Source organism: Rattus rattus, chromosome 5 (assembly GCF_011064425.1).
Source record: "Rattus rattus isolate New Zealand chromosome 5, Rrattus_CSIRO_v1, whole genome shotgun sequence".
NCBI lineage: Eukaryota > Metazoa > Chordata > Mammalia > Rodentia > Muridae > Rattus > Rattus rattus.
In genome coordinates this window covers 50,630,482-50,655,206 of record NC_046158.1, presented here as the reverse complement: position 1 = coordinate 50,655,206, position 24,725 = coordinate 50,630,482, and the positions used below count along the sequence as shown (strand labels likewise).

General features: G+C 41.1%; 1 protein-coding gene across 1 annotated transcript in view; it reads left to right on the top strand.

Moving 5' to 3' along the window:
- Cir1 (corepressor interacting with RBPJ, CIR1) overlaps positions 1-22,711 on the top strand; it is a 30,710-nt gene extending 7,999 nt beyond the window's left edge. The window contains exons 7-10 of the mRNA XM_032903496.1: positions 1,407-1,524; positions 18,878-18,984; positions 20,164-20,249; positions 21,584-22,711. Of these exons, the coding sequence (XP_032759387.1) occupies positions 1,407-1,524; positions 18,878-18,984; positions 20,164-20,249; positions 21,584-22,241 (969 nt within the window). The 3' untranslated portion in view covers positions 22,242-22,711. The remainder of the gene's footprint in view (positions 1-1,406; positions 1,525-18,877; positions 18,985-20,163; positions 20,250-21,583) is intronic.
- Positions 22,712-24,725: the final 2,014 nt, after the last annotated feature.

Here is a 24,725-nt window from a genome sequence, read left to right as displayed (position 1 = left end):
TTTATGATGCTACCTTAGAGGACGTGTTCAGGTAGTCAGCCGTTTGGTCCATGAGGTTGAATGCCTGCAGTCCTGGAGGATTCTTGGGGAGCTGCTGGTCTTTTTAGTCTGCATTGGAATCTTGAAGAAGTTGGATTTAATATGCGCAGCAACAGGATAGAGCAACTTGAACTTGCTAGTGAGAGAAAGAGTGCAAACAAGCAACACTCAAAGCTTCCTTCTCTGAATTCTTCCTGTGTGGCCCAGGTTTAATAATCTGATCAAGAATATCCCTCACTGGAGTGTCGAACAGCTTGGCTTTTAGTTGATTCCATATGTAGGGAGGTTGCCAGCCAAGATTAGCATCATAGTGTTTAAGCTCAAAAAGAACTTTGTGGTTTATATTTATGTCAAATGATAGGACTAAGGAGAAAACATGACTGTGCTAGGCACATGGAAGATGAGAATCAAGCTAGTGAAGGGGTAATGATGTGGTCACTACGGTTTTCAAATAATTTAGAGAACTAACTCAAGGTCGAGAAAAGATGTCAATATAAATATTACTGAGGATAACATTTGAAATGTAAGTAAATAAAATAACCAATAATTTTCTTTTAAAAAAAAAAAGGATTACTGATTCAGAAATAGTCATCTGTCACTCCAGGCTGATCCCTGTGAGAAACCTTGCTCAGTCATGTGTGTGCTGTCTGTGGCAGCTTCCCTGCTGCATCTGTCACAGCAGCAGAGTGGAGTGGCTGCAAACAGACACAGCTTAACACACCGTTTTTACTTACAGAATAGATTTGCTCACCACTGGCTTAGAAATGTGAAACGTCGGGCTTGAAATAATAGCTCAGTGAAAAAACACTCACATTGTGTGTTATGAGGGGCTGGAGCAGGACAGAAAAGAAAGGAGAAGGAAAGAGTAGCTGGGTGGGTGGCATAGACTTGTTTTTCCAGTGTGTGAAAGGTAGAGGCAAGGCAAGAAGATAGAAAGCGTAACCTGAGCTACCCTGTGTAACGAGGGAGGAGGAATATTTAAATGAGGGTATTAAGATTAGGGAACATAACATTAAACCATGCCATGACTCTTTGTGATATTTTACCATTTCTTTTTTAGATGACATTTTATAACAAGATTTTAGTATTTACATTGAATTACCTACTATAATTATAGAATTGCTTTCCCTGGAGATCTTTTTTAAAAGTAATTTAGCCAGATGTGGTGGTACATGTTTTAATCCCAATGATCTAGAAGTGTAAGTGGATGGATCTCTGTGAGTTCAAGGCCAACCTGATGCACAAAGCAAGTTCTAGACCAGTTAGAGCTGCATAATAAAACCTGTCTTCAGAGCGAAAAAGAAAAAAGCAGGGTGGGGGATCTGAGTGAAATGAGAATCAAAACAATGTTTATTATAATTTCTCAGGTTCGAAATGTAAGGTGTATTAAATGTCACAAGTGGGGCCATGTGAACACAGATCGAGAGTGCCCCTTGTTTGGTCTTTCCGGGATCAATGCAAGTTCAGTTCCTACTGATGGCTCAGGTAGGTATTAGACAAAAGTTATTTGTTTTTGAATTTTGTCAAAAAAGGAAAGATAAAATAACGTTTTTATTTACCTGAACTCTTTTGTTGCTCTTGAGTTTAATTTTCATTCCCCAAATAGAATGACCAGAGCCAGTGGTGTGACTCAGCAGTAGAGGATTTTGTGTGTTGTGTGTATGAGGTCCTGGGTTCAGGCCCTAGCATGCCACTCTCTCCTCCCTGCCTCCCTGAAAGAGGAGTGAGTGGGAAATCCTTCGCTGTCTGTGTTAAATTTTTTTTTTCTTTTTTTCAGAGCTGGGGACGGAACCCAGGGCCTTGCACTTGCTAGGCAAGCGCTGTACCACTGAGCTAAATCCCCAACCCCCATGTGTTAAATTTGAAGTGCTCTGTAAGAGTTTAATTTTTTTAGTCAAGTGTCTGTGTGAACTTTGTTTATTGTTTTTTTGTCTTTTTGTTTTTTTTAAGCAAGGTCTCATAAAAGCCAAGCTGGCCCCAAACTCACTGTGTGTGTGTGTGTGTGTGTGTGTGTGTGTGTGTGTGTGTGTGTGTGTGTGTGTGTTGCATGTGTGTACACTTTTGTGCATATGAATGCAAATGTGTGGGTTCCGGGAAGAGTGGAGGCCAGTGTCCATGAGGAAGGCAGAGGATACCCTCTGCTGCCATCAGCCTTGTCCTCCTCACTGTTTACGACAAGTTCTCTTTGTGTTGGATGCTGTCTACTCCAGGCTTGCTAGTCTGTAAGCTTCCAGGCAGTCTCCTGTCTCCACATCTCTCTTGTGGTAGGAGGACTAGCGTTTTAGCTACTTTTCTATTGCTTTGAATGGGTAATTTCTATTACCAAGGGAACTTAGAGAAGAAGCACTACTTGGGACTTACCATCTCAGAAGGTGGAATCTGTGACCGTCATGGCGAGGAGGAGCTCGGCAGCACACAGCGTGCTTCAGCAGTAGCTGAGCACTGACCTACAAGCTTCAGTTGAAAATCCTCAGGACCTTCTTAGTTCTTCATCAAAGCCCAGCTCACAGTGGAAATAACATGCTCACCTCTGTAGCATAAAACAGGTTACATTACTTACATGACTCTCAGCTCCCGATGTTAAGGATAACCCAGGTGTGGTAGCATACACCTTTAATCCCAGAACTCAGGAGGCAGAGACAGGGAATCTCCGAGAGTTTGAGGTCAGCCTGGTTTACATAGAGAGTTTTAGAAAAGCAAGGCAACATAGAGAAACCCTGTCTCAAAAACAAACAAAAAAGGATAGAAGTCTAACTCAGGTTTCCATCATTTTTAGAGCAGCTGAAAAACTACTTTTCCTCCTCTTAGTTCTCTCCTGTAGTTTAAAAGCACTATATATCTAGTATTGACGTAGTGGTAAAATAACTTTAAAAACAGGGCCAGGGAGATGCCGTAGTCGGCAAAACACAAGCTTTGTAGTTAAGGATTAGAAGTAACACAAATGTTATCAGTAAGGCGTTAGTAAAGTCAGCATTTATGTAACACGTGTGCAGGGATGGTCATGGAGCTCCCTGGTAGAACACGTGTTCTACTTTAAAACCAATTACTGAAGTGGTGGGCAGTATTGAGGTAGTTCTGACATTTTTTAAAAAGACGGATTTGTTTATTTATGTATTTATTTACTTATTTTATATGCAGTGTTCTGCCTGCATGCCTGCAAACCAGAAGAGGGCATCGGATCCCATTACAGATGGTTGTGAGCCACCATGTGGTTGCTGGGAACTGAACTCAGGACCTCTGGAAGAGCAAACAGTGCTAGTTTTGACATATTTAAGTGTAGCCTAGAGTGGCCTCAAACATGTAGCAGTCCTCCTGCCTCAGTGCTAAGATTACAGGTTGAACTATCATGCCTGCTTTTGAAAATTAATTCTTTTAAGACTGTAGTTTGTTTGCTTTTTCAAATGATTTTGAACTATGTATTTAGCATTGTACACATAAGTCAGTAAATTTTGTGTTTTAACTTACAGAAGACGCATGTTACACCCATACATTCTTGTTAAAACTTTTAACATGTCACATGAGAACACAGACAAAAGTGCCAACTTTTCAGTCTAGCCAGGAACACAGACCTGATTGTCTGAATTTTCCTAGGAGAGAATGGCTATTAGCCAAGGACAACCTTGCGTTGGGTGGGATAAGTTTGACCAAGTACAAAAGACCAGAAAGAAAACGCAAGCACAAAGAATTAAACGCGGGTCACTATAGATGATTAGAATCAGGTGTAGATGGCGCTCACAAAGAGTAGATTGGCTGGTCCTGCTGCAGCCTATACTTCCTAAACCTAATAGCCCAAAGCAGCGGTTCTAAACCGGGGTTGGGTGCAGCTTGGGAGTCAAATGACTCTTTCCTAGGTCACCTAGATCTATGGAAAACACAGATATTTACATTATAACAGTAGGACATTACATTTATGAAGTAGCAATGAAAATAATTTATGGTTGGGGGTTCACCACAACATGAGGAACTGTACTAAAGATCAAAGTGTTGGTAAGGTTGAGACCCACTGATCTTAGGAAGCACTTAAGTGTTTAGTCCATATACTAACTTCCTGGAGCTGGAGCAGTGGCTCGGCCGTTCAGCGCTCTTACAGAAGTCATGGCTTGAGTTCCTAGCACCCAGGCAGTGGCTCTCAATCACCTGGAAATCTGTGGGAATCCAGTTCTGTCTTCTGGCCTTCACTGTCACTGAGTGTAACACAGTGCCCGCAAAGAGAACACACTTAGGCATATGTGCACATGCACACACAGATGAATTCGTAAATATTTTAGTTTTAGCTTCTAAGTGCCATCACAGACTGTTTCTCAGTGAGAGTGTGCAGAGGGAAGTCCTCCCTACAAGCCTAGTGATGCTTGTGGTCTGCATGTGGGAAAGCTGCTGTGGGGAGAATTGACGTCTCAGCATAGAGTGTCTGCGCCTTCTATGGGAAGGGGAGTTAGTCTGGAGGAAAATAAAGATATATTGAAACAGTTATTTAAAGGGGGTTGTATTTTCAGTGTTTCTCATTTTCACTTGCCACGTAATCTAATACTAGGTTAGGCAAGCTTAACCGTCAGTGTGTAGAGTGAGCTAAGGCACACTGACTGAACCTAGACCGTGATTCTAGTATAGAACCAAATGCATGGCTGTTAGGACTGGAAGGATACAGTGGAAACAGTCAATATGCTAATTTGCTAAGATTACAGGCGAGTTTTATTTTATATTAAATATGTGATTAATTAAAATTGGAAAAGAAGCTTAAAATTTAGGCCTCGACTTTGAATGTCATATGACAGTCTTCAGAACACTAATGTTTTCCTTTATATTCCCATATTAAACAAAATTATCGGAATAGCTGAAGAGAGCTCAGTTACTAGGGTGTTATAAAGGCTGTGTTCATAGTGAGAAAAAACTACAGACTGAATTAATTCTTGCCTCAGTCTTTACAGAAATAAGATGTTAGGGAAATTGCCATTTGCATGTAAGTAAGTACAAGATGTAAGTACAAAAATAAATACAAATAAATACACGGGGACTTTGATTCCGGGTATCACGTACACGAAGACTGTCTGAAGGCACTGAACTCTGATATGAAGATAAAAATAGAGCAGAGCGTGGACATCTGTGCTCCGATTACATGAACTAACGCAGTTCCCATGGAGTCGGCCGCGACTAGGCTAATGCCAGCTCCTAGGAAGCTGAGGCAGAAAGATGGAGCTGCATAGTGAGACCCTGAAAGAAAGACCTGACCTATACCTGTTGTATTGTCAAGGTTGAGAACCATCTGCCTAAACCACATGTAAGAACAATTCAGCAACTTTTTTCTGTTTGCTTAAATTGCAGAATTCATAAAAGTCATCAATTTTTATCCTAAGGAAATAATCATGAATATGTCATTAAAGATTTTGTATAGTGCAGAGCAAAAATGCCTAAGCATCTACTCACAGGCCCTGTACGGGGTGGGAAGCCTCTTCCACCCGAGTGCACTCAAACTTAAAACTGGTACCAAAAAAGACACAATTTACAGCACAAAAACCATGCACACTCACACACACTGCAGCCACTTCTCAACACGCATACCAACGTACCTCCAAGGGGCATTCGAGTCTCCGGGGATCACGCTCCCATCCCGGACGAGCCCCCAAATGAAAGAGTTGCCCCCAAATTTGGGGAGCCTCTCACTCTAGTCGAGGGATGGGGTTCCCCAGGAAACACGAGTAGCCGGTCTTGATGTAACAGCAAGAGGTAGCGTTTGACAACTAGATCTCGGTTAAACGTGTCTCACGCCAGGAGACAGAGGAATCACCCCAAGACTCAAAATTTAAGGCTTTTTATAGGGGAAGGCAAGGGGATTCAGCGTGGTTATCAGCAAGGGAAATGGGTACAAGGTCTCATCTGCAAGCAGTACGTGCGGGCTGGGGTGTTCTCAATATAGGAGATCGTCTTATCTTTATCTGTAGAGCAGGGAGTTGTCCGTCCGGATGGCCCCCGACTCAGCGGAGATGGTGGCTGCTAGTTCCTGGAACAATCCCTTGACCTTGTTTTTAGGCTTGGCCGGGCACATCTCAGGCCTGCTCTGTCCTGTCCCCTTATCTGCTGTTCTTTTATAGTTTTTATGAAGTTTTTATTTTAACTCTTCACAAGGCGTTAAGTGAATAAATGTGAGCATTATTACCACGGCTTACTTAACGGCGCAGCAATTAAAATGTTAGGAAGAAACTGGCTTGCTGGAGCACACTTTTGATCTCCACACTTAGGGAAAGGTCATCAGATCTCTGTAAGTTCAAGGCCAGCCAGGGATGAACAGTGAGACCCTGTCCAGGTAAATAAATGATGATACAAAGATTTCTTCCTCCCCCCCCCCCCGAGGCTCACAAAGAGGCCTTTATTATCTAGTTCAAGATACAGAGATTTCTTAATGCTATGGATATCGTGTACAACATTTGGTCAGATAAAAAGGCAGGTTATAATACATTAAGACCAGAGCCCAGTAGTAGAGGCCTTGCCTACAATGTCTGAGGCTCTAGATTTGTGCCCTAGCACTGCAGCACTTGTAATTAATTACTTAATTAAGCAGTAGTCAAACGTGTTTCCTCTTCAGGTAGGCTTGGAGTGAAATGTGTAATTTAGAAAAAGTGTTGGAAGAAAATAGATGAAAAATGTTAACATTGCTGTTATTGGACTGGTAGAATTGCCTGAGACACTTTGCCCCATAGTTTTTCTTTTCTGTATCTCCAACAGTGAAAATAAATCACATTTCAATTTTTTAATGAATATTGTTTTAGAAGAATTAAAAATTGTACATAGGGGAGTGGGTATTTTAAATCACATTGCTCCATTAACAACAATGCCTTCAAAGTCTGACCTGAGTTTAATGCTGGCACTTAATGAAAGCTAACAGGAACTCTTAAAATCTCCTCAAAAACAAAATCAAAACACTGCTATATCAAATAGGAAGACTAACAATGGCTGTGTGTTCTGAATTTGAATGCAGTAAAAAAATAAACTGACCAATTTCCTAATCCACTTGCTGATTCAAGCTAAAAACGTCTTTTCATTTAAAAAAAAAAAATCACCTATTGAATAATGTCCTGCCAGTGAATAGAGATTATTTTTGCAATAAGGCAATTTCAGTGGATGTGGTTATCATGGGATAATCACACCCCTGGGGTACAGCCTTGTGCCTGTAATCTCCCAGGAGTGTAATTATTTCATGATAACCGCACCCCCTGGTGTTACATTATTTCTATTATGAAATTCTTAGTATAGTATATAAAGTAACTTACTTTGATCACTGGAAACTGCAAGGTGCTGTTAGAATATTCCAGCTGTGAGGTTTACAGAGACCAGCTATAAGATTTACTTCTCCTTTACAGAGTTAAATTAGGCAATCAAAATGCTTCTTTGGGCTAAGCTGGTTTAGAATATCTTTTCTGCTGATAAGATCATCTTAAGTTTGTAAGTTTCCATCCACTCCAGACACATCAAAATTACCTCCAAAATTTGTAAGCTTCAGCAGTGAATGATGTCTTCTAAAGAATCCTTCGTACAGTGGGACTCTCAACGGCTAGCCCACATGCCTACTCTATAGTGGGTATATCTTTTTCTTTCTTTCTAACAATGTGTCATGTGACCCGAGCCCAGCTTTACCTGGTATGTAGCCAATGGTTACCATGAACTCTGATCCTTCTGCCTCCACCTCCCAAGTGCTAGGATAACAGGTGAGAGCTGTCCCTCCTAGTGCATGCTGGGAGACACTCTACCATGGAAGCTATATCCCTAGCCTTGACACCTTTAATTCTTACTGTTGACTCTAAACTCTTAATGTGTATTACAATTAAACTTCTTTTGAAAAAGTAGAGTGGTTTTTCATCATGTTTAACAATTCTTTTTTTTTTTTTAGATTTATTTATTTATTTTATGTATATGAGTACACTGTAGCTGTCTTCAGACACACCAGAAGAGGACATTGGATCCCATTACAGATGGTTGTGAGCCACCATGTGGTTGCTGGGAATTGAACTCAGGACTCTGGAAGAACAGTCAATGCTCTTAACCACTGAGCCATCTCTCCAGCCCTTTTCGTCATCTTTATTGAGCTATAATTTCAATTGAACAATTCAGTTCTATGGCTTTTAATACATTTGCAGAGTTTTATATCCACAGCAGTCAATTTTTGGACATTTTCAGTACGCCAAAAAGAAACTTAACATTTAGTTCCCAGGGAAGGCAGCCTCTGGTCTCTGTTGAAATAATTTTAAAGTTTTGTCTTTCCTTCCCAGTCCTGCTCCTGAATGACAACTCTGAGACTGATTATTTATTAATAAAGGCCTAGCCCGTGAGCTTTAGCTCATCCCCTGACCATGTGGTGGTTAGCTACCTCTCTTTAGTCCCGGCCTGCTTCTTTCAGCATCTCCCTGCTGGTTTATGTCCATCTCTGTGGTCCATCTCTTTTCTCTCTGAGTCTCCTTTTATTCTCTCATGGTTTCCCAGCATCCTCTCTCTTCCTGCCAGTGTCCCACCTCCTATTTCCTGCCTCAGCTTTTTATTGACAGGTAATGCTTATAAGAGATTCTCTGTACAGGTCTCCTTTATGTAGACTTCCCTGTTTTGGGATAATACACTCTTTGATGGATTAGAGTTTACTGTTATGCTTAAACACACAGCAATATGAATGATCATACAATAAACCTCCTAGCCCACCAAGAAACATATTTGTGTGGAATTAACTGTATTCATGAAATAAACAAATGAAATTCTATTTCTTAAGTGCTTCCTTTTCCTAGGTAAGATTTCGCATACCCTTGCTTGCTTGACTTGCAGACTTCTGTCTGTAGGATGCAGGTGTTAGCCCTAAGCAGTCACTGTGTAGAAGGGCTGAAGCACTTTAAGGGGCTGATGCCAACCTGCTTCAGCCTGCTTCTTAGCCACCCATCACACCCACCTTTTAGCCCTTTAACAATTCTGAAGTGATTGACCCAGTCCTAAAGCACTGGCAATGCCACTGGCCCTGAGTACTATGGACCAGTAAGATACACCATGTAGAAATGTCCAACCTCGTTATTCCTGTGAGTCTATGATGTGATCCTGTATCTTCCATTTTAGCCTGATAATATGATTGATGAGTTACATTAATTGATTTTATACATTTGGCTTTTCAACAGATTGGATTCACAACTCACTGGGCAGTTCTGACCAACCCCAAACTTTAGATTCTCTTGCTTCGACTCCCAAGTGCTGGGGCTGCAATGCATGCACCACACAGCCACAGTCAGCGCATGCACCGCACACAGCCACACCGCACACAGCCACAGTCAGTGCATGCATCCCACACAGGCCGCAGTGCATGCACCACACCCAGCTACAGGAATTGATTTTCATATGTTGAATCAACCTGAGTGTCTGGACTAAACACCACTTGGTTATGGCGTCAGTTGTTGGAACCACTTGCTAATACATCATTAAGAATTTATATATTGGGCTGGAGAGATGGCTCAGTGGTTAAGAACACAGAGGTCCTGAGTTCAAATCCCAGCTACCACATGGTGGCTCACAACCATCTGTAATGAGGTCTGATGCCCTCTTCTGGTGTGTCTGAAGATAGTGACAGTGTACTCATATATAAATAAATGAAAAAATAAATAAATCAGTCTTTTAAAAAAAAGAATTTATATATTTGTGTTCATGAGAAGTACTGGCCTGCCAGTTTTTTGTTTGTTTGATTTGATTTTTTTATTCTATTATTCTTTCTCCTTTAGATATTTGATAGATTTCACTAATACGTAGATCTGGGTCTGAAGCTGTTTATCTTCAAAGGTCATTATTATTATTTATCAAAATTCTTTAATTGTATTAGTATTTTTAGATTTTTTTTGTCTTTTTCTTTTTAAGATTTTATTTATTTTATGTATGTGAGTACACTGTAGCCGTCTTCAGACACACCAGAAGAGGGCATCGGATCCCGTTACAGATGGTTGTGAGGCACCGTGTGGTTGCTGGGAATTGAACTCAGGACCTCTGGAAGAGCAGCCAGTGTTCCTAACCACTGAGCCATCTCTCCAGCTCATATTTTTGTCTTCTAAGGCATTTGGTTCATTTTAAAACTCCATGACAGAATTCTTTATCATGTTCCTGTATTGCTTTTCTAATACACCTAGGATGTGTATGATGTTCTTTCATTCTTTTCCTATTTTAGTCATCAAATCTCTCTGTTTTTGCCTAGCCTGGCAAAAAAAGCTTTAGAGGTAGAAATCCAGAAAGTAGATTTCAGTGTGGTGAACTTTTCTCTCCTGTTTTACTGTTTTCAGTTTTATTTCTTACTGAGTTTAATTTGTTGTTAATTAGGTTGTGGACTGGGCGTTTTTGAGATGCTGCAGATCTAACCATGGCCTTATAGGCAGTAGCTAAGTGCATGGTCACTGAGCTACTAGCCCCAGGATTGATGGAGCGTGTTCTCCTCCATCAGTTCACTTCATGTGTGTGAGTGTGCACATGTGCACAGGTTAAAGGCCAGCTTGTGGGGCAAGTTGGGGGGAGCATGTGTATCCTGGGGTGAACTTGGGTCATTAGGCTGCAAGGACCTTTACCCTCTGAGCCATCTCACTGCCTCATGGAATTAGGGTTAAATCTTTCTTATGTTTCTAAAGTGTACATTCAATAGTATAATTATCTCTCTAAGCATATGTTTTACTGTATCCTGTGATTTTTGATAAAGTTTATTGTGTGGTTAGGTCTTTTGGTGTTTTGGGTTTTTTCTCTATGTAGTGATTTCTGAAACTAACTACCCAAGTTAGGTTAGAACATCTCAAAAAGACTGCCTTGATCAGCGGGTGCTTCAGGGATGGGAATCCCCAGACTACTCATCAAAACCACTGCCAGTAAGGATTCCCTCTGAGGCAGCCCAGGATTACCCACTCACAGAACTCAGGAACACACTCTTCTTAGAGGACTGTAGGTCATAGCAGAAAGATCCCCTGAAAGCGAGACAGCAACCGAAAAGCCATGTAGAACAAGGCTGGGTAACAAGCACAAAACGTCTGCTGTGTTTCCTGCAGAAGGGCTGTCACCTTCTGTGTACTGATAAAGAGCAATGTGCTACACATGTGATTGACCAGGGATGCTCACCTAAACTGCTGGGAGTTCAGTGTTTTAGATTAGATCATGTACCATAATTAGACCCCCTCCCCTTCCTTCCCAGAGCTCTGCGAACACCAGGCTCAAAGCCCAGCCTCTGATCACGTGGTTTGTCTTTCCAGCATGTCCAGCCGCCATCCTTAGCCACTCCGTAACCTGAGCTATCTTAGCTCACCTTGTGAACATAAGCTGTCCTGTCAGCCGTGGGTGGTTGGTTGGTTTATTTTCTTGAGCTGTATTTGTGGAGTTGCATCTGTCCTTTCACCTTAGTGGGTCCCACTAGTCCCACTCAGAATGTCAAGCTTGCACAGACGCTGAAGCCGTCTCACCAGCCCAGGTGTATGTTTTTTGTGTAGTTGACAAACTTCAACTTTCTCAGACTGGAGACAAAAGCCAGCCAAGTTCTTTTAGTAGACAGCTATTACGTCTTTATTTTCCTTAATTCAGAATACATTTTTACTTTCTCCTGACACCTCCTTGCTGTGTGTTGTTTGGAAGTGTGTTTCTTTACCTCCAAATATTGTTCTGCTGTTCTGTTACAGATTCATAGTTTAAATTCTGTAATCTGAGAGTAGGCCTTATATAGTTTCTGTCCCCCTTCATTTGTTTAGCTGTGTGACCAGAATCTTTACTGTTTGGTGCACACCATACATTGGTGTGAGAAAAGCACATACCTCTCTTTTACTGGATAAAACTTTGTGTCAGCTAGATATGCTGCATGGATCAGTTCACTGTTACTTCCTGACCTTCTGCCTGCTGGATCCATCAACTGGTAGAAGGATGTCAAGGCCTCTAAAAGTAACTGTGGCTTTGCCTATTTCTAAAATATAAAATAAAAAATAAAAAACCCACATCTATTAGTTTTCCCTCACATTTTTGATACTCTGTCATTAGGTATGTACATACTTCAGATTATTGGATCTTTTTGGAGAAAATAATTGTCCTTGGTGTGGTAATTTGAATAAAAATGGCTCCCACAGGCCATGTACTTGAATGCTTCATTATCAGTGAGTGGCACTATTTGAGAAGGATTAGGTGTGGTCTTGTTAGAGGAGGTATAGCACTGGAAGTGAGTCTTGAGGTTTCAAAAGCCCAGTGTCTTTCTCATTGTACTGCCTGTGGATCTAGATGTAGAACTCTCTCTCTCACTCTCTCTCTCTCTCTCTCTCTCTCTCTCTAAGATTTATTTATTATATATAAGTACACTGTAGCTGTCTTCAGACACACCAGAAGAGGGCATCAGATCTCATTATAAATGGTTGTGAGCCATCATGTGGTTACTGAGAATTGAACTCAGGACCTCTGGAAGAGTAGTCAGTGCTCTTAACCACTGAGCCATCTCTCCAGCACCTGAATATAGAGCTTTTGAGCTACTTCTCCATTTCCATGCCTGCTTGCATGCCACCATGCATCACCATTATCCATAATAATAATGGACTAAACCTCAAACTGTAAGCAAGCCCAAATTGAATGCTTTCTTTATAAGAATTGCCATGATCAAAGTCTCTAGTAACCTTAACTAAGGCACTTGCTTTGAACTCTGGAAGTGCCAAATTAGTGTTGATACTCTAGCTTTTCTTGGTTACTGTCAGCGTGATATGTCCCTTTCTCCATCTTCCTCTCTGAAAGAATACTTTTATTATATCCTATAACATGAGTCTAGCCCCAAACAAATTCTTCATTCATTTACTTGATCTGAGGTTTTCATTTCTCAGTGAAATATTTCACTGGATATTGAATTCTTTGTTGGTAGCTTTTTCTTGTAACACTTTAAATCAGTCTCTCTTCCCATCTCCTCCTTCCCTCTCCCTCCCCTTCCCATACTGAAGGTTTGGCCCAAGACCTTGTATGTGCTCAGCCCGCTCTCTGCCATAGCCACACCCCAGCCCTCTACTTTCATCTCCCTTTGCTTTTTTTTTTTTTTTTTTCCATTTTATAGTTTCTCTTTATTTAGATTTATTTATTTTATTTTATGAGTGTTTTACCTGCCTGTATACCTGTGCACCTCATGTGATGGTGTTGGAGTTAGAGGTGGTTATTGAAAGCCACCATGTGCTGGAAACCAAACCTGGGTCCTCTTCCTCTGAGCCAGCCCTCCAGCCCCTCAGTTATTTTTTAAAGTGATTCTTTGAAAGTCTACTGATGCCAGTAATTAATTACAGTCTTATTCTGTCAATAAATGTCTCTGCTTTTTGTTAAAGGCATGTCTGATACTAACGGAGGACACAGCTCTCATAATCTTAGAGGGTGTATGAATGAATCTCGGATCACAGTCCTAAGTCTCTGTATGTTTATGTACCGCATGGCTGAGCCCCACGGGTCCTTTTGTCTCCTTCCTGGGGCTGCTGGGATTACAGACATGCAGCACCACACCTCAGCTTTTCCCCGAGTAGTGCAGATCTGAACGCGTGTCCTCATGCTTGCCCGAAAGCACTTACTGACTGAGCTGTCGCTCAGAAGTCCCATTTCTATAACCCTCTTAATGCATCCCATCTACTACTATCAAGGAAAGGAAATTAGTTTGTGGTTATCCGGGTAAAAGAATGAAATTTAGTTTATCTTGAAAATAGTAATTCTTCTGCCCAAATCAAACTTTGTAAAGACTGTGAAACTTCCCCATGTTCCACTGAGAATGCCCTGAGTGATTCTGAGTTTTTAGTTTTATCCTTGGAAATATTTTTTTTTCTGAAATAGGAACTAAATCCTAACATTTTCCTATCCCTATTGCCTTGTTCAGTATACATGTTTAGCAGATAAAAGTTTAATTCATTAGGTAGCGCGTAAATAGAAAAGTTTCAGGGGTTGGGGATTTAGCTCAGTGGTAGAACCCTGGGTTTGGTCCTCAGCTCCTAAAAAAAAGAAAAAAAGAAAAAAGAAACAAAAAGGAGAAGTTTCACTAACCATTCAAAACATCAAAGGTTATCTATCTCCTCTAAGTAAATTTTTTAATAGGAAGTTGTACTTTTCCTATGAACTAATTTTCTCAAAATTATTACAGGCTTGAAGATAAAAATAAGCCTCTCCTAAAGTCTTTGTAAGACATCTTAAAAGTCATTTTCTACATTGTCTGCAGTTCAAATTCTCCATGCAGCACCCCCTTATAAAACATATTCAATGTATAGGTACGGTAGACCACCACTCTGTACCCACTGTTGACTAAATGTACTGCTTAAGATGTTTTCTAAGCAGGCTCTCACTGTACAGTCCTGGCTGACCTGGAACTTGCTATGTAGACCAAGTTGTCCTCTAGCTCACAGAGCTCTGCTTGCCTCCCCCTCTCAAGTGCTAGCATTAAAGCACTCACCCCCCGCCTCTGACAACTGTCTAAGGTTAAGATGCACTACTCGTGAGTGTCGGGCTTGACCTTGGCGGGTGTGCATCTGCTGACTACATCCTCAGCAAGCAGAGGCCACGCTTCCACCCCTGAGAATGCTGGCTTCTTCCCATTGCACTGACTCCTACTTTACTTGTTCCTGAACTTCATTATATTCTCCTCCCCTCCCCCTCTGGTTTTTTGAGACATAGAGCCCAAGCTAGCTCCTGTGTAGCCATTGTATAGCCATGGATGACCTTGAATTGATCTGTCACTTCAGTATCCCAGATGATGTGTTACAGGCATAGACCACCATGTCCAGTTTATGGGTTGTGAGGGATCAGGCCACAGTCTTCGTGTGTGCCAAGCAAGACTGTACCAATTGAGACGCATCGCTAGCCCTCAAGGTATTGTTCTTGAGGCTCACAGGTAACCAGAGCATTTGTATCCCTGTAATTAACTTAAAATGGACATAAAGTTGTGATGCTTCATGGTCTCACAGCACAGAGGAGGCCGGCACTCCCCTCAGCGTCTGCATTAGCTCCATTGTAGTATCAGCGCTTTCCATGGAAGTTAAGGTGGAAACTAATAAAGATAGAGTCAAATGTGTCTAGATCTTTATTTCCATTCTGAAAGGCGAGCTTGTTTTTAACAGACAGTAATTTTGACCAGCGTACAGTTAGGATAGTTTCACATTCCCCTGCCTTTGAGGTTTTCAGCCTCAAAGTGTTAACTTTCCTTAGAGACTGATAGCTGTCTCCAGCATGAACCCTGGGGTAAGGGCAGCTAGGAGCCCTGTTGTCTCCAGCCACCTCTAAGATGAACTGGCAGTGTCAGGAAGATCCTGAGGGTGCAGTACAGTCGGTTCTTGTACAACCTTAGAAAAATCATACATAGAACATCCCCATCTTTATAAATAAACATCACCCACACACGCTATTAATAGCCTTGTTCACTGGGACTTAGGCTACGTGTTCCTGCTGCACTCCTGCTTTTTTATTGGTATTGTTTAAGTTAGCATACAGAGTACTGAGTTTCAGTGTGAGTGACATTTTTGTAATATGTGCCATTATACCTTGTTTTTGTTCAACTGCCATCTCTGTTTTGGTCTCCCCCCCTTTTTAATTTTTTGTTAGGTTTTTTGGGTGTTTTTTTTTTTTTTTAAGATAATGCTTCTCTGTTTTTCTAGCTGTCCTTGGAACTCATTCTGTAGACCAGGCTGACCTTGAACTCAAAGATGCACCTGCTTCTGCCTCCCAAGTTGCTGGGATCAAAGGTGTGCACCATCACACCTGGCTTCCGTTTTAGTCTTTTTTAAAAGATACTTTTGATAAACTTTTTAGATATTTTGTCAGTGTGTGTATGTGAGTGCCTGCATATCGATAGATGTATCATGCTCTTGCCTGGTTCCCATGGAGGCCAGGAGAGGGTATCAGATCCCTTGGCTTTGTTGTTAAAGCCTGTTGTAAGCCTCTGTGTGTATTCGGGGACCCTCATTCTCTGCGAGATCAGCTGAGCCATGTCTCCGGCCCTCTATAAGCTTTTTCAAAGCAAAATTGTTGTGGTATAGTAAGAAATTGGATGTAGGTATGAGACAGTTTCTGATAATTCCCACTAGTTGGCTCTCTCTTTGAGTGGTTTACTGTAACTAGTGTCCCCATATGCTCGTGTGTGGTGTAAAGGGAAGAACAGTGATTCCCTATAGGTCCGCAGTCTCACCTTAGGAAAGGACAAAAAGACATCCCAGAACTTGGGAGGTAGGAGCCTGGGGACAGGAGTACCAGGTCGTTCTCAGTTACACAGCAGGTTCAAGGCCAGCCTGGGGTACATAAGGTCCTGTCTCAATGCCCTTGCTCCCCTCTCCAGATTTTGTTTCATGGAAGTGGTGGTGCTGTAGGCTCAGTTAACCTGGGGTACGAAAGAAATGAGTGCAGATCCCGGGGCCATTGCCCATATTTGAACGTGCTTGTTGTACAGTCTATCTTATCAGTGCGTCTGTTTTGCCAGAGCTGATATTTCACAGCATCAGAGCTGTAGTGTTGAGGTCCGATCCAGAGAGTGGTCAAGAGAGAGAACCCTATGTACACAAACATAGACTTACATGTTCCTGAGACACACACACATGCTTACATGTTTATTGTGTCTGTTTCGACTTTTTTAAGAGCTAGAGTTACTTTTGTCAGCATAATTCTGCATGCCTCTGTCACAGTGACATGGAAAGTGTAAAAATGTCTTGCTAAATATATCTTAATTAAACCTGCCCTGTCATGTCTTCTAAACCAAGAACTTTAAACCTCAAGCTTCTGACGGTCGGAGATTTAAGTACAGAAATCTGGGAAGAGCACTTGCCTCTGGGCTGGCAGGCTGTGCACACTGGCAGAGTGGGTTAGCAGGTCCAGCTCATTCCCAGTACAAAGGCGACCGGCACCACCCGGACGCCACTAAAGCTGCTGGCCTGAGCTTGAGCCCCAGGACCAGGTGGTGGAGAGAAAGAGCCAGCTGTCCCAGGCTGTCCCCTGACCGCACACCCGCACACACCTACGAGTAGCTTAAGGAAATTCTTCTTAAGGGCACTTTTTATAACTTTGAAGACTATCATACGGCAGTGGAAAGCAGATGGATGCTGCTGATAGTGAGGACTTTGTCAGGCGTGGGACCGAGCACTGTTCTTAACTGTGCTGCAGTGTGGAAGGGCGTGCTGAACAGGAATGTCTGTTCATGATCTTATCTCTGCCACTCAGGGAAAGTCAAACTCCAGTAGTTAGAATTACTGTAAAGACGTTCCTTCTAAAGTATTAAAATTATCCATCCTGTAATGAAGATAATTTAAAGTGGCCTCTTATGCTCAGAGCTGGGCTCCTAATCCTTATCACATCTGCCTTTGTGTGTGTGTGTGTGTGTGTGTGTGTGTGTGTGTGTGTGTGTGTGTGTGTGTGCGTGGTTCCAGGGACGTGACCCAGTGCTCTGGCCCCGAGCCCCAGCCAGTGTGTGTTTCTGAGTTTGTCTGACGTCAATTAAAGTTGAAATATCACCTTAATAATAAGGCCCATTTATGCTTTATATAATTATGTTCCTGCAGATGAAATTTGAAAAACAACCAAAGTGGATTTTGTTTCTTATTTAAGCTGTTCGTTGTATGAATCCTTTTATGCCATTCAGAGGCATTTCATACTTAAAATTCAAATTTGTTTTAAAGTTTCATTAATGCTAGCAAGTAAATGGAGTAAAACAATCCCTAGGAATTAGTTTTAACCCCAGTCATGGGCGATTCCCAGCCCACCATTGTGTGCTGCACTGATCCTTAGAGTAGAGCAGCAGGTGGACAGTTCGTTCTTGGTGATGGTGGTGGAGCAGGAGGCCTGACAGGAAGGGCTTGGTCTGCAACTTTTCTCCTCAGAACGCCTGTTGACAAGTGCAGAGACTTGAACCGTGCTAACTTGTGCTTTGCTGAGTTCCATGGAGCTGAGCTGACATAAGTGGCAGAAGACCAAACCCAGAGAGAACGACCAAACTATTTATCAACCAACTCGCAATCTGTTCCTGGGTGTTTTGTCTGTCCCCGTCTCCTGTGAAATGTTTGCAGGCAGCAGCTCTCTCCCACCTCGCCATAGTTATATCACAGATGTGTCATCTGAGGCCATGTGTTGTCACCTAGTTTGTGACCTGCCTGGGAAGCAAAAGGGAGTAAGAATATAGGTAGAGAAGAAACCGTCTTTCTTACCCCGAGTCCCAAGTCTTTGAAAAGGGAGCTGACCTTTACATTTTTTAAATATTTCATTAGTACATATTATGAGGCCAAAAAGCAGCTCAGATTTCTTCTTGGGATAGTATTGCACAAGTGAAAACCGCAGCCTGCAGACCCTGTAAAGTGTACCCAGCGAGAGCTGGCCTGAAATGGTTTGTCACCAACCCTAGTTACCAAGTTTCAAATTCCAGGTACATATATAAATGTAGTTAATAACTAAGTACTTTGTGTGTGTGTGTGTGTGTGTGTGTGTGTGTGTGTGTGTGTGTGTATGTGTGTGTGTGTTAGTATACTACCATGTGTTTGTATTATCAGTATCGATATTTGATTTTTTTAAAATTCTTACTAAGAATAACCAGTAAAAGTTTAATTGTGTGTCATTATTTTGTGTCAGTTTTATACTAAGAACTTCTAAGTGGACATTTCAATATGACAGAGTTACATAAGCCAAGCATCTCCATGCACATAAGGAAAAATGCAATTATTTTCTATTCTGAGTCTCCAGACTGCTGTTTTAGAAAATCATATCTGATTATTTGCTCAGCAGAAGATTATTGAGTTGATTTAGCTGTGATTTTACTTAACAAAGCTTCAACTGCATTCCTACTGTGGAGTCCAAAAAAGGTAGAGAGATATAAATGATACATTCACACTGTGATTTTTGTGAACAGGGCCGTCGATGCACCCCTCGGAGCTAATAGCGGAGATGAGAAACAGTGGGTTTGCACTGAAACGAAATGTACTGGGGAGAAACTTGACCGCAAATGATCCATCGCAGGTAATGATCTTTTTATCAGTAAGCTGAAAATGTCTGGAAATCTAAATGTGATTGCTTGTGATTGCTACTTAATGTTTTCCAATATGCATGCATCCATAGGAAAGTGAGATAGAGCAAAGAGAATGCTTTAAATGTGTTTTGATTTTGCTTCTTTATTACTTTAACCCAAATGAGAAACTGTTTATAAACCTATATTTTAATAAATGAAATGGCTCCTTTGGGTTTTTGTAGATAAAATGTCTAGCTGAACTGGTGATAGGATTGTTGTTCCTGCCTGCTAACACACCCTTAAATATAGCATTAAATGGAGCCAATAGAAAACTCTATGAACAGCTCTAAGCATTATAGAAAATTCTTGTTTATTAAGCTGTTCACAAATTCAGAAAGTTGAGTTTTTAAATTTACCACATTTTGTGCATGTAAGAGCCTGTGTACCTGTATCAGCATGCTCTGTGTGTGTGTGTGTGTGTGTGTGTGTGTGTGTCTGTGTCTGTGTCTGTGTCTGTGTCTGTGTGTATGTATAGGTGTCTGTGTGTGTGCGCATGTGCTCTCATGCATGCAATTAAGAGGAAAACTTGGAGGAGTCAGTTCTCTACTATGTGGTCATCTGGCTTGCTGGCAAGTGCCTTTATGCACTGAACCATCTCACTGGCCCTGGTTTGAGTACTAAAGGCTGTTTTCTTGCATATTTGATAATAAATAACTGTAACTATAAAGTTTAAAGTTACTGATATTTTGATCTAAGTTTCGTGGTCTTTAGCTTCTTGTGTCTATACTACTGGGGTTTGCACCCAGTGCTGTGTGCACGGTAAGCAAATATCGTTAGGGAGCTATAGATGCTTCTAGATGCTCTTGGTTTTTTATTTCATTAAACTAAAGATGCCGTATTTAGACAGTGTTTCGAGTGTTGAAGAGAGGACAGAAGTCTCAGTAAAGCTTCTGTCTGTTTTATCTTTTACTTCCTGGTAGTTTCAAGAATTGTGAAGCAGTTACAAACCTTGCAACCCACCTTTGCAGGCAGAACATACCTGTTTAAATATTCTAATCCCCACACTTTCCAGTCCAAGTACCACACTATCTCTAGTATGTCTCTAACACAAAACTCTCAGGTACACGTGTTTTCTTTCCTATCTAATAACTAACATGTCTAAAATCTAGCAAATGTCTTTGTTGACTTAGGACTATGTCGCAAGTGACGGTGAAGAAGACCCGGAAGTTGAGTTCTTAAAGTCGCTCACCACCAAACAGAAGCAGAAGCTTCTCAGGTAACTAAGGAGTCTATGGAATAGATTTGTCTCTGGTGTACCCTGGGCTCTGCATTCAGCCCTTATGCAGAAGCTCGTGATGATGCCTGAACTGTGCATTACATGTATTGATTGATTCCTCGGCTGTGGTAATCCAAATTTTGTCTTTTCAATAATAAAAAATTAGTGTTTGGGGTTGGGGATTTAGCTCAGTGGTAGAGCGCTTGTGTAGCAAGCACAAGGCCCTGGGTTTGGTCCCCAGCTCCAGAAAAAAAAAAAAAAATTAGTGTTTGTGTCCTCATATTATACTAAGCTATTGTACCCTTCAGAGCATTTAATTTGAAAGTAGATTTATTTGTAGCTTTTCCTTAATTAATTCTTAATTAATCTGTATATATCTTTGCACACCATTTGTTTTTGGAAAATGTTTTTTTCATTTTTAAATTTTGTGAAGTTTTATGAGGAATACTGAAAGAATGTTTAAATTTACAATAATGTTTGTTAAACATGCTCTTCCTGGGCTAAAGAATTCCAGAATTATGTCCTGAGTCCAATAGAGGGCGCTCACCACGTTTCAGTACGTGGGAAATAGCGTGCAGAGCCCAGTGCAGAGGCTGGTCTCAGTACCTAGCTCGCATTTAAACAGTTCATCTTCTCAGCCTGAACACTCATACAGCAGTGGAGTGGCTCTGTTTCTAAAACTAGATAGTTGATGACAACTAGTAGGTAGTTAATTATTTTATACAATAAAATATCAGACTATATCCTAATTCAGAATTTAGAGATAATCCTGAGTTTTGATAATCCTCAATTTGGTTTGGTTTGCTTTTGATTTTTCAAGACAGGATTTCTCTCCATTCCTGGTTTTCTTGGTACTCACACTGTAGACCAGGCTGGCCTTGAACTCACAGAGCTCTCCCTGCCTCTGCTTCCCAAGTACTGATGCTAAATGTGTATGCCACCACTGCTGGGCAATAGTATTCCTGCACTTAAAACATGTACACAAGATTAGCTGTGCATTGGTCCAATTAATGCTACACATCTATCCCAGGTTTTCTTTAAATCAGAGAACCATTATTTAGAATGCTAAATAATTTCATGCGCTGACTCAATATGAATGTTTTATCAAAAGGATAAGTGATTCCCATTGAAGTGTAGTTAGGAAGTTGGGTTAATTTAAATTCTACTCAATGTCTACACGCTTGAATAATTTAAAAGGAAGAAAATGGTTTATCAGTAAATAAAGTAAATAATGCGTTTAGATGTGGACACCATTTTTAGTAGCATCTAAGAAGACATAGTCTGTTGACAGTTTCTCTTTTGTTGATGAGAGGACTATTTTTTTCCAACTACAGGAAATTGGATAGACTTGAAAAGAAAAAAAAGAAAAAGAAAAGTGATAAGAAAAAGAAGAAGTTACAGAAGAGCAAAAATAAACACAAAAAACATAAAAAATCCTCCTCTTCCTCATCTTCTTCCTCCTCCTCTTCCTCTTCCTCCTCTTCCTCCTCCTCCTCCTCCTCGGAGACAGATAGCAGCAGTGAGAGTGACAACAAAGAAAAGAAAGAGAAAGAGAAGAGGAAGAAAAGGAAGAAAACCAAGTGTTCTGGAAATAAATCCGGTGACTGTAAAGAGTACAAGTCTAAGAACGTGCTTTATGAAGAACTTTCTAGCAGCCATAGTGACAGGGGGAAAGCCCAGGAAAAATTAAGGCTTCTAAAACAAGAGAGTTCTGGAGAAAATAGCACATGGGTCCATTCTGGTTCTGACCGGAAGTCCAGAAGCCACCAGCACAGTCCAGAGAGGAAAGGGTCTGACAGAAACGGGGGAATCCGAAGCCGTAGCCGGGCTGAGGGCAGCAGGCGAAGCCGGAGCAGGAGTCCTTGCGGTCAGAAGCACAGGGAAAGGGAGGCGAGGAGCCGGCCCCACCAGAGCCCTAGTGAGGAGCAGAAGGGAAGAAAGGGCACCCGAAGCCATGGTGACAGCGAGCATAGAAGAGAGCGTGCGCACTGAGCACCCAAGAGATACAGAGAGCGGCAGGTTCAACAGAGCTCGGGAGGAACCACCTGGGCATCAAGAACATCTTTAGCAAGGGCTGATGTACACATTGTTATCTAATAAAAAGTCAGTTCATTTCCATCTCTGAAAACTGTCCTGTCAAATATTAAAGAACCTGTGTGCCGCAGGCTTAAACTTTCAAATCTTTGCAGGGAATTTATTTAGGGTATAGAAGTGCTGTGGTTTTTGGTTTGTTGTTGTTGTTATTGTTGTTTTTCTTATTGGTAGTTGTTTCTTTTGCCTTGTACCAGATTTAAAATATGTAAGTAATTCTGTGCTTTTGTTGTTGTTTTGAAATACCATTAAAACAGTGGCAGAATCTTGAATGATTATCAATTCAAATTTGTTATTTTAAGATACAAATTTGCTTGAAGCAAAATGTAATTGTTGAAATTGACTAGGGTGAATAAAACACTGGATACCAATCAGCATTTCCTTAAGACTTTAAAAGAGTATGATATTTATAATTGATGTCCAGCTATTTGTCTATGTTGGCATATAAAATCACTTTAAACTTGACAGTTCTGAAAGTCAGAATTCTTACATGGGTCTCACTAGGATAAAATGAAGGCATGAGTAGAATTGTCTTCCTTCTGAAAATCGTGGTGTCTGGCCCCCTTTTCTAACAGAGAGCACTCGCATGTTTCCACACCTTGGAGTCAGTCGCTCTGACACTAAGTCTGCACTCTCCTGCACTTGGTAAGGACCCTTGTGAATATAGCAGGTCCACCTGACCGATCCAGAATCATCCCCACACTTAGGATCAACTGATTATCAAATTGATCTGCACCTGTAAGTGTAGCGTATTCATGACTTTGAGGGATTAGAAACAGGGTTATCTTTGGGGGGCAGAGGGAGTGTTATTCTGCCTCTCGCCTGCCTCTCCGCCCACAATAGCCTTTTTGGTTGACGTAGGTTTTTCTTCAGGAGATGAAACAGAAATAATGTAAAGTAACTATATTGTATTTAAACATATATGTTGGGGCTGGGGGTTCCTCTTTGAGACAGGATCTGTCACTGTGTAGCCCTTGCTAGCCTGAAACTCGATGTGTAGACCAAGCCATGTGTTTTTGTTTTTGTTTTTTTGTTTAATTTAGCTATGGATTTTGCCATATGTTCCAAAGGATTGGTAAAAAAGGAAACTATGGAAATTTTCAATTAAAATTGCAGATAATATGCAATTAAATTTTTTTGCATATTATGAATGTTTTTGTTTTAAATAAGGGTTTGATTTGTTTAAAGCATCTCTTGTCTAGTACAAAAATACTGATTTTTGATGGCCATCACCATTTCCAAGTTCTGTAGGAAAGTAAATTTGGGAGGAGTTAAAACTATTCCATATCTAATGCACACACACAAACAGATGTCCTGTGATGTAGCTGCATTGACGATGTAAATAGTCCTTTGATTATGCACATGAAGGAAACCCGAGGAGCTGAACTCCTTCCCCATATCCTTTAATGTCTCAGCACACCTCAGATCCTACTCCTTCACTTAGAAAAGCATGCATTTGAAATTGATAAAGGCTAATTTACACCGAGTTCATCAGTGTCGCTGTGATTATTTTCTGCCGTACACCTTTTTAGACTTTATAATTTTTGTAATGTCAAAACCTATGCAATACTTACTGCCTTAAAAGAGGGTTCCAAACCAGTATAGTGCTCATGAAGAAAAACGTTGAAATGCATCCTATAATTAAGAATGAATTAAAGAAATACACTTTCTTATACTTTGATTTTCACCAAAATGTGATACCACCCTTAACTTTATAAGGTAGCCCCTAAGGTTTTTTTTAAAAAAATCTCTAATTTAGTCCTTCCTGTTGAGAATATTAAACCATAAGGGAATAATTTTAAAAGGTCTAACCGTACCCACCCAGTTCTGAGGGAAATTCCCCAGTGGTTACAGATCATGTGCATCTGCAGTTTACGTTTTGGCCTTGGCCACCCACAGATGTTAGACAACCACAATGGGCCTGCTCTAGCTTAACAGCTAGAAGGAGAGGGCGGCATTCTCTCACACAAAACCATGAAACAACAGCCTTCCCGAAGCTCCCTGTGTCTGCACGCACTGCTGATACTGAGGGATGAGGCTGACTGAACATGAGCTTTAAAACAGTAGGCTTCTAGGAAGTAGCCTAAGGAGAATTTTCTAAATTCAATGAAACCAAACGAAATTCTGCAAATCCAGACATGAAATTTGTCATTCTTCTTACCCTTAATAGAGAAAATCTTTTAAATCTGGATACACGTCAACATTTTTCCCCTTGGTGTAGACCTGTCTGCAAAGGTACTGGACAAATTTTGAATTTTAGGGGCAACGCTCCAATTCTCCCTAGCCTCGTTTAACATAACACTGACGTAGTAATTCCTGTAGGAGGCGCTGTGGATTTACAAATGACCAGGAAAAAGCGGGTTGTTAGGTTGGGGTTTGTTTATC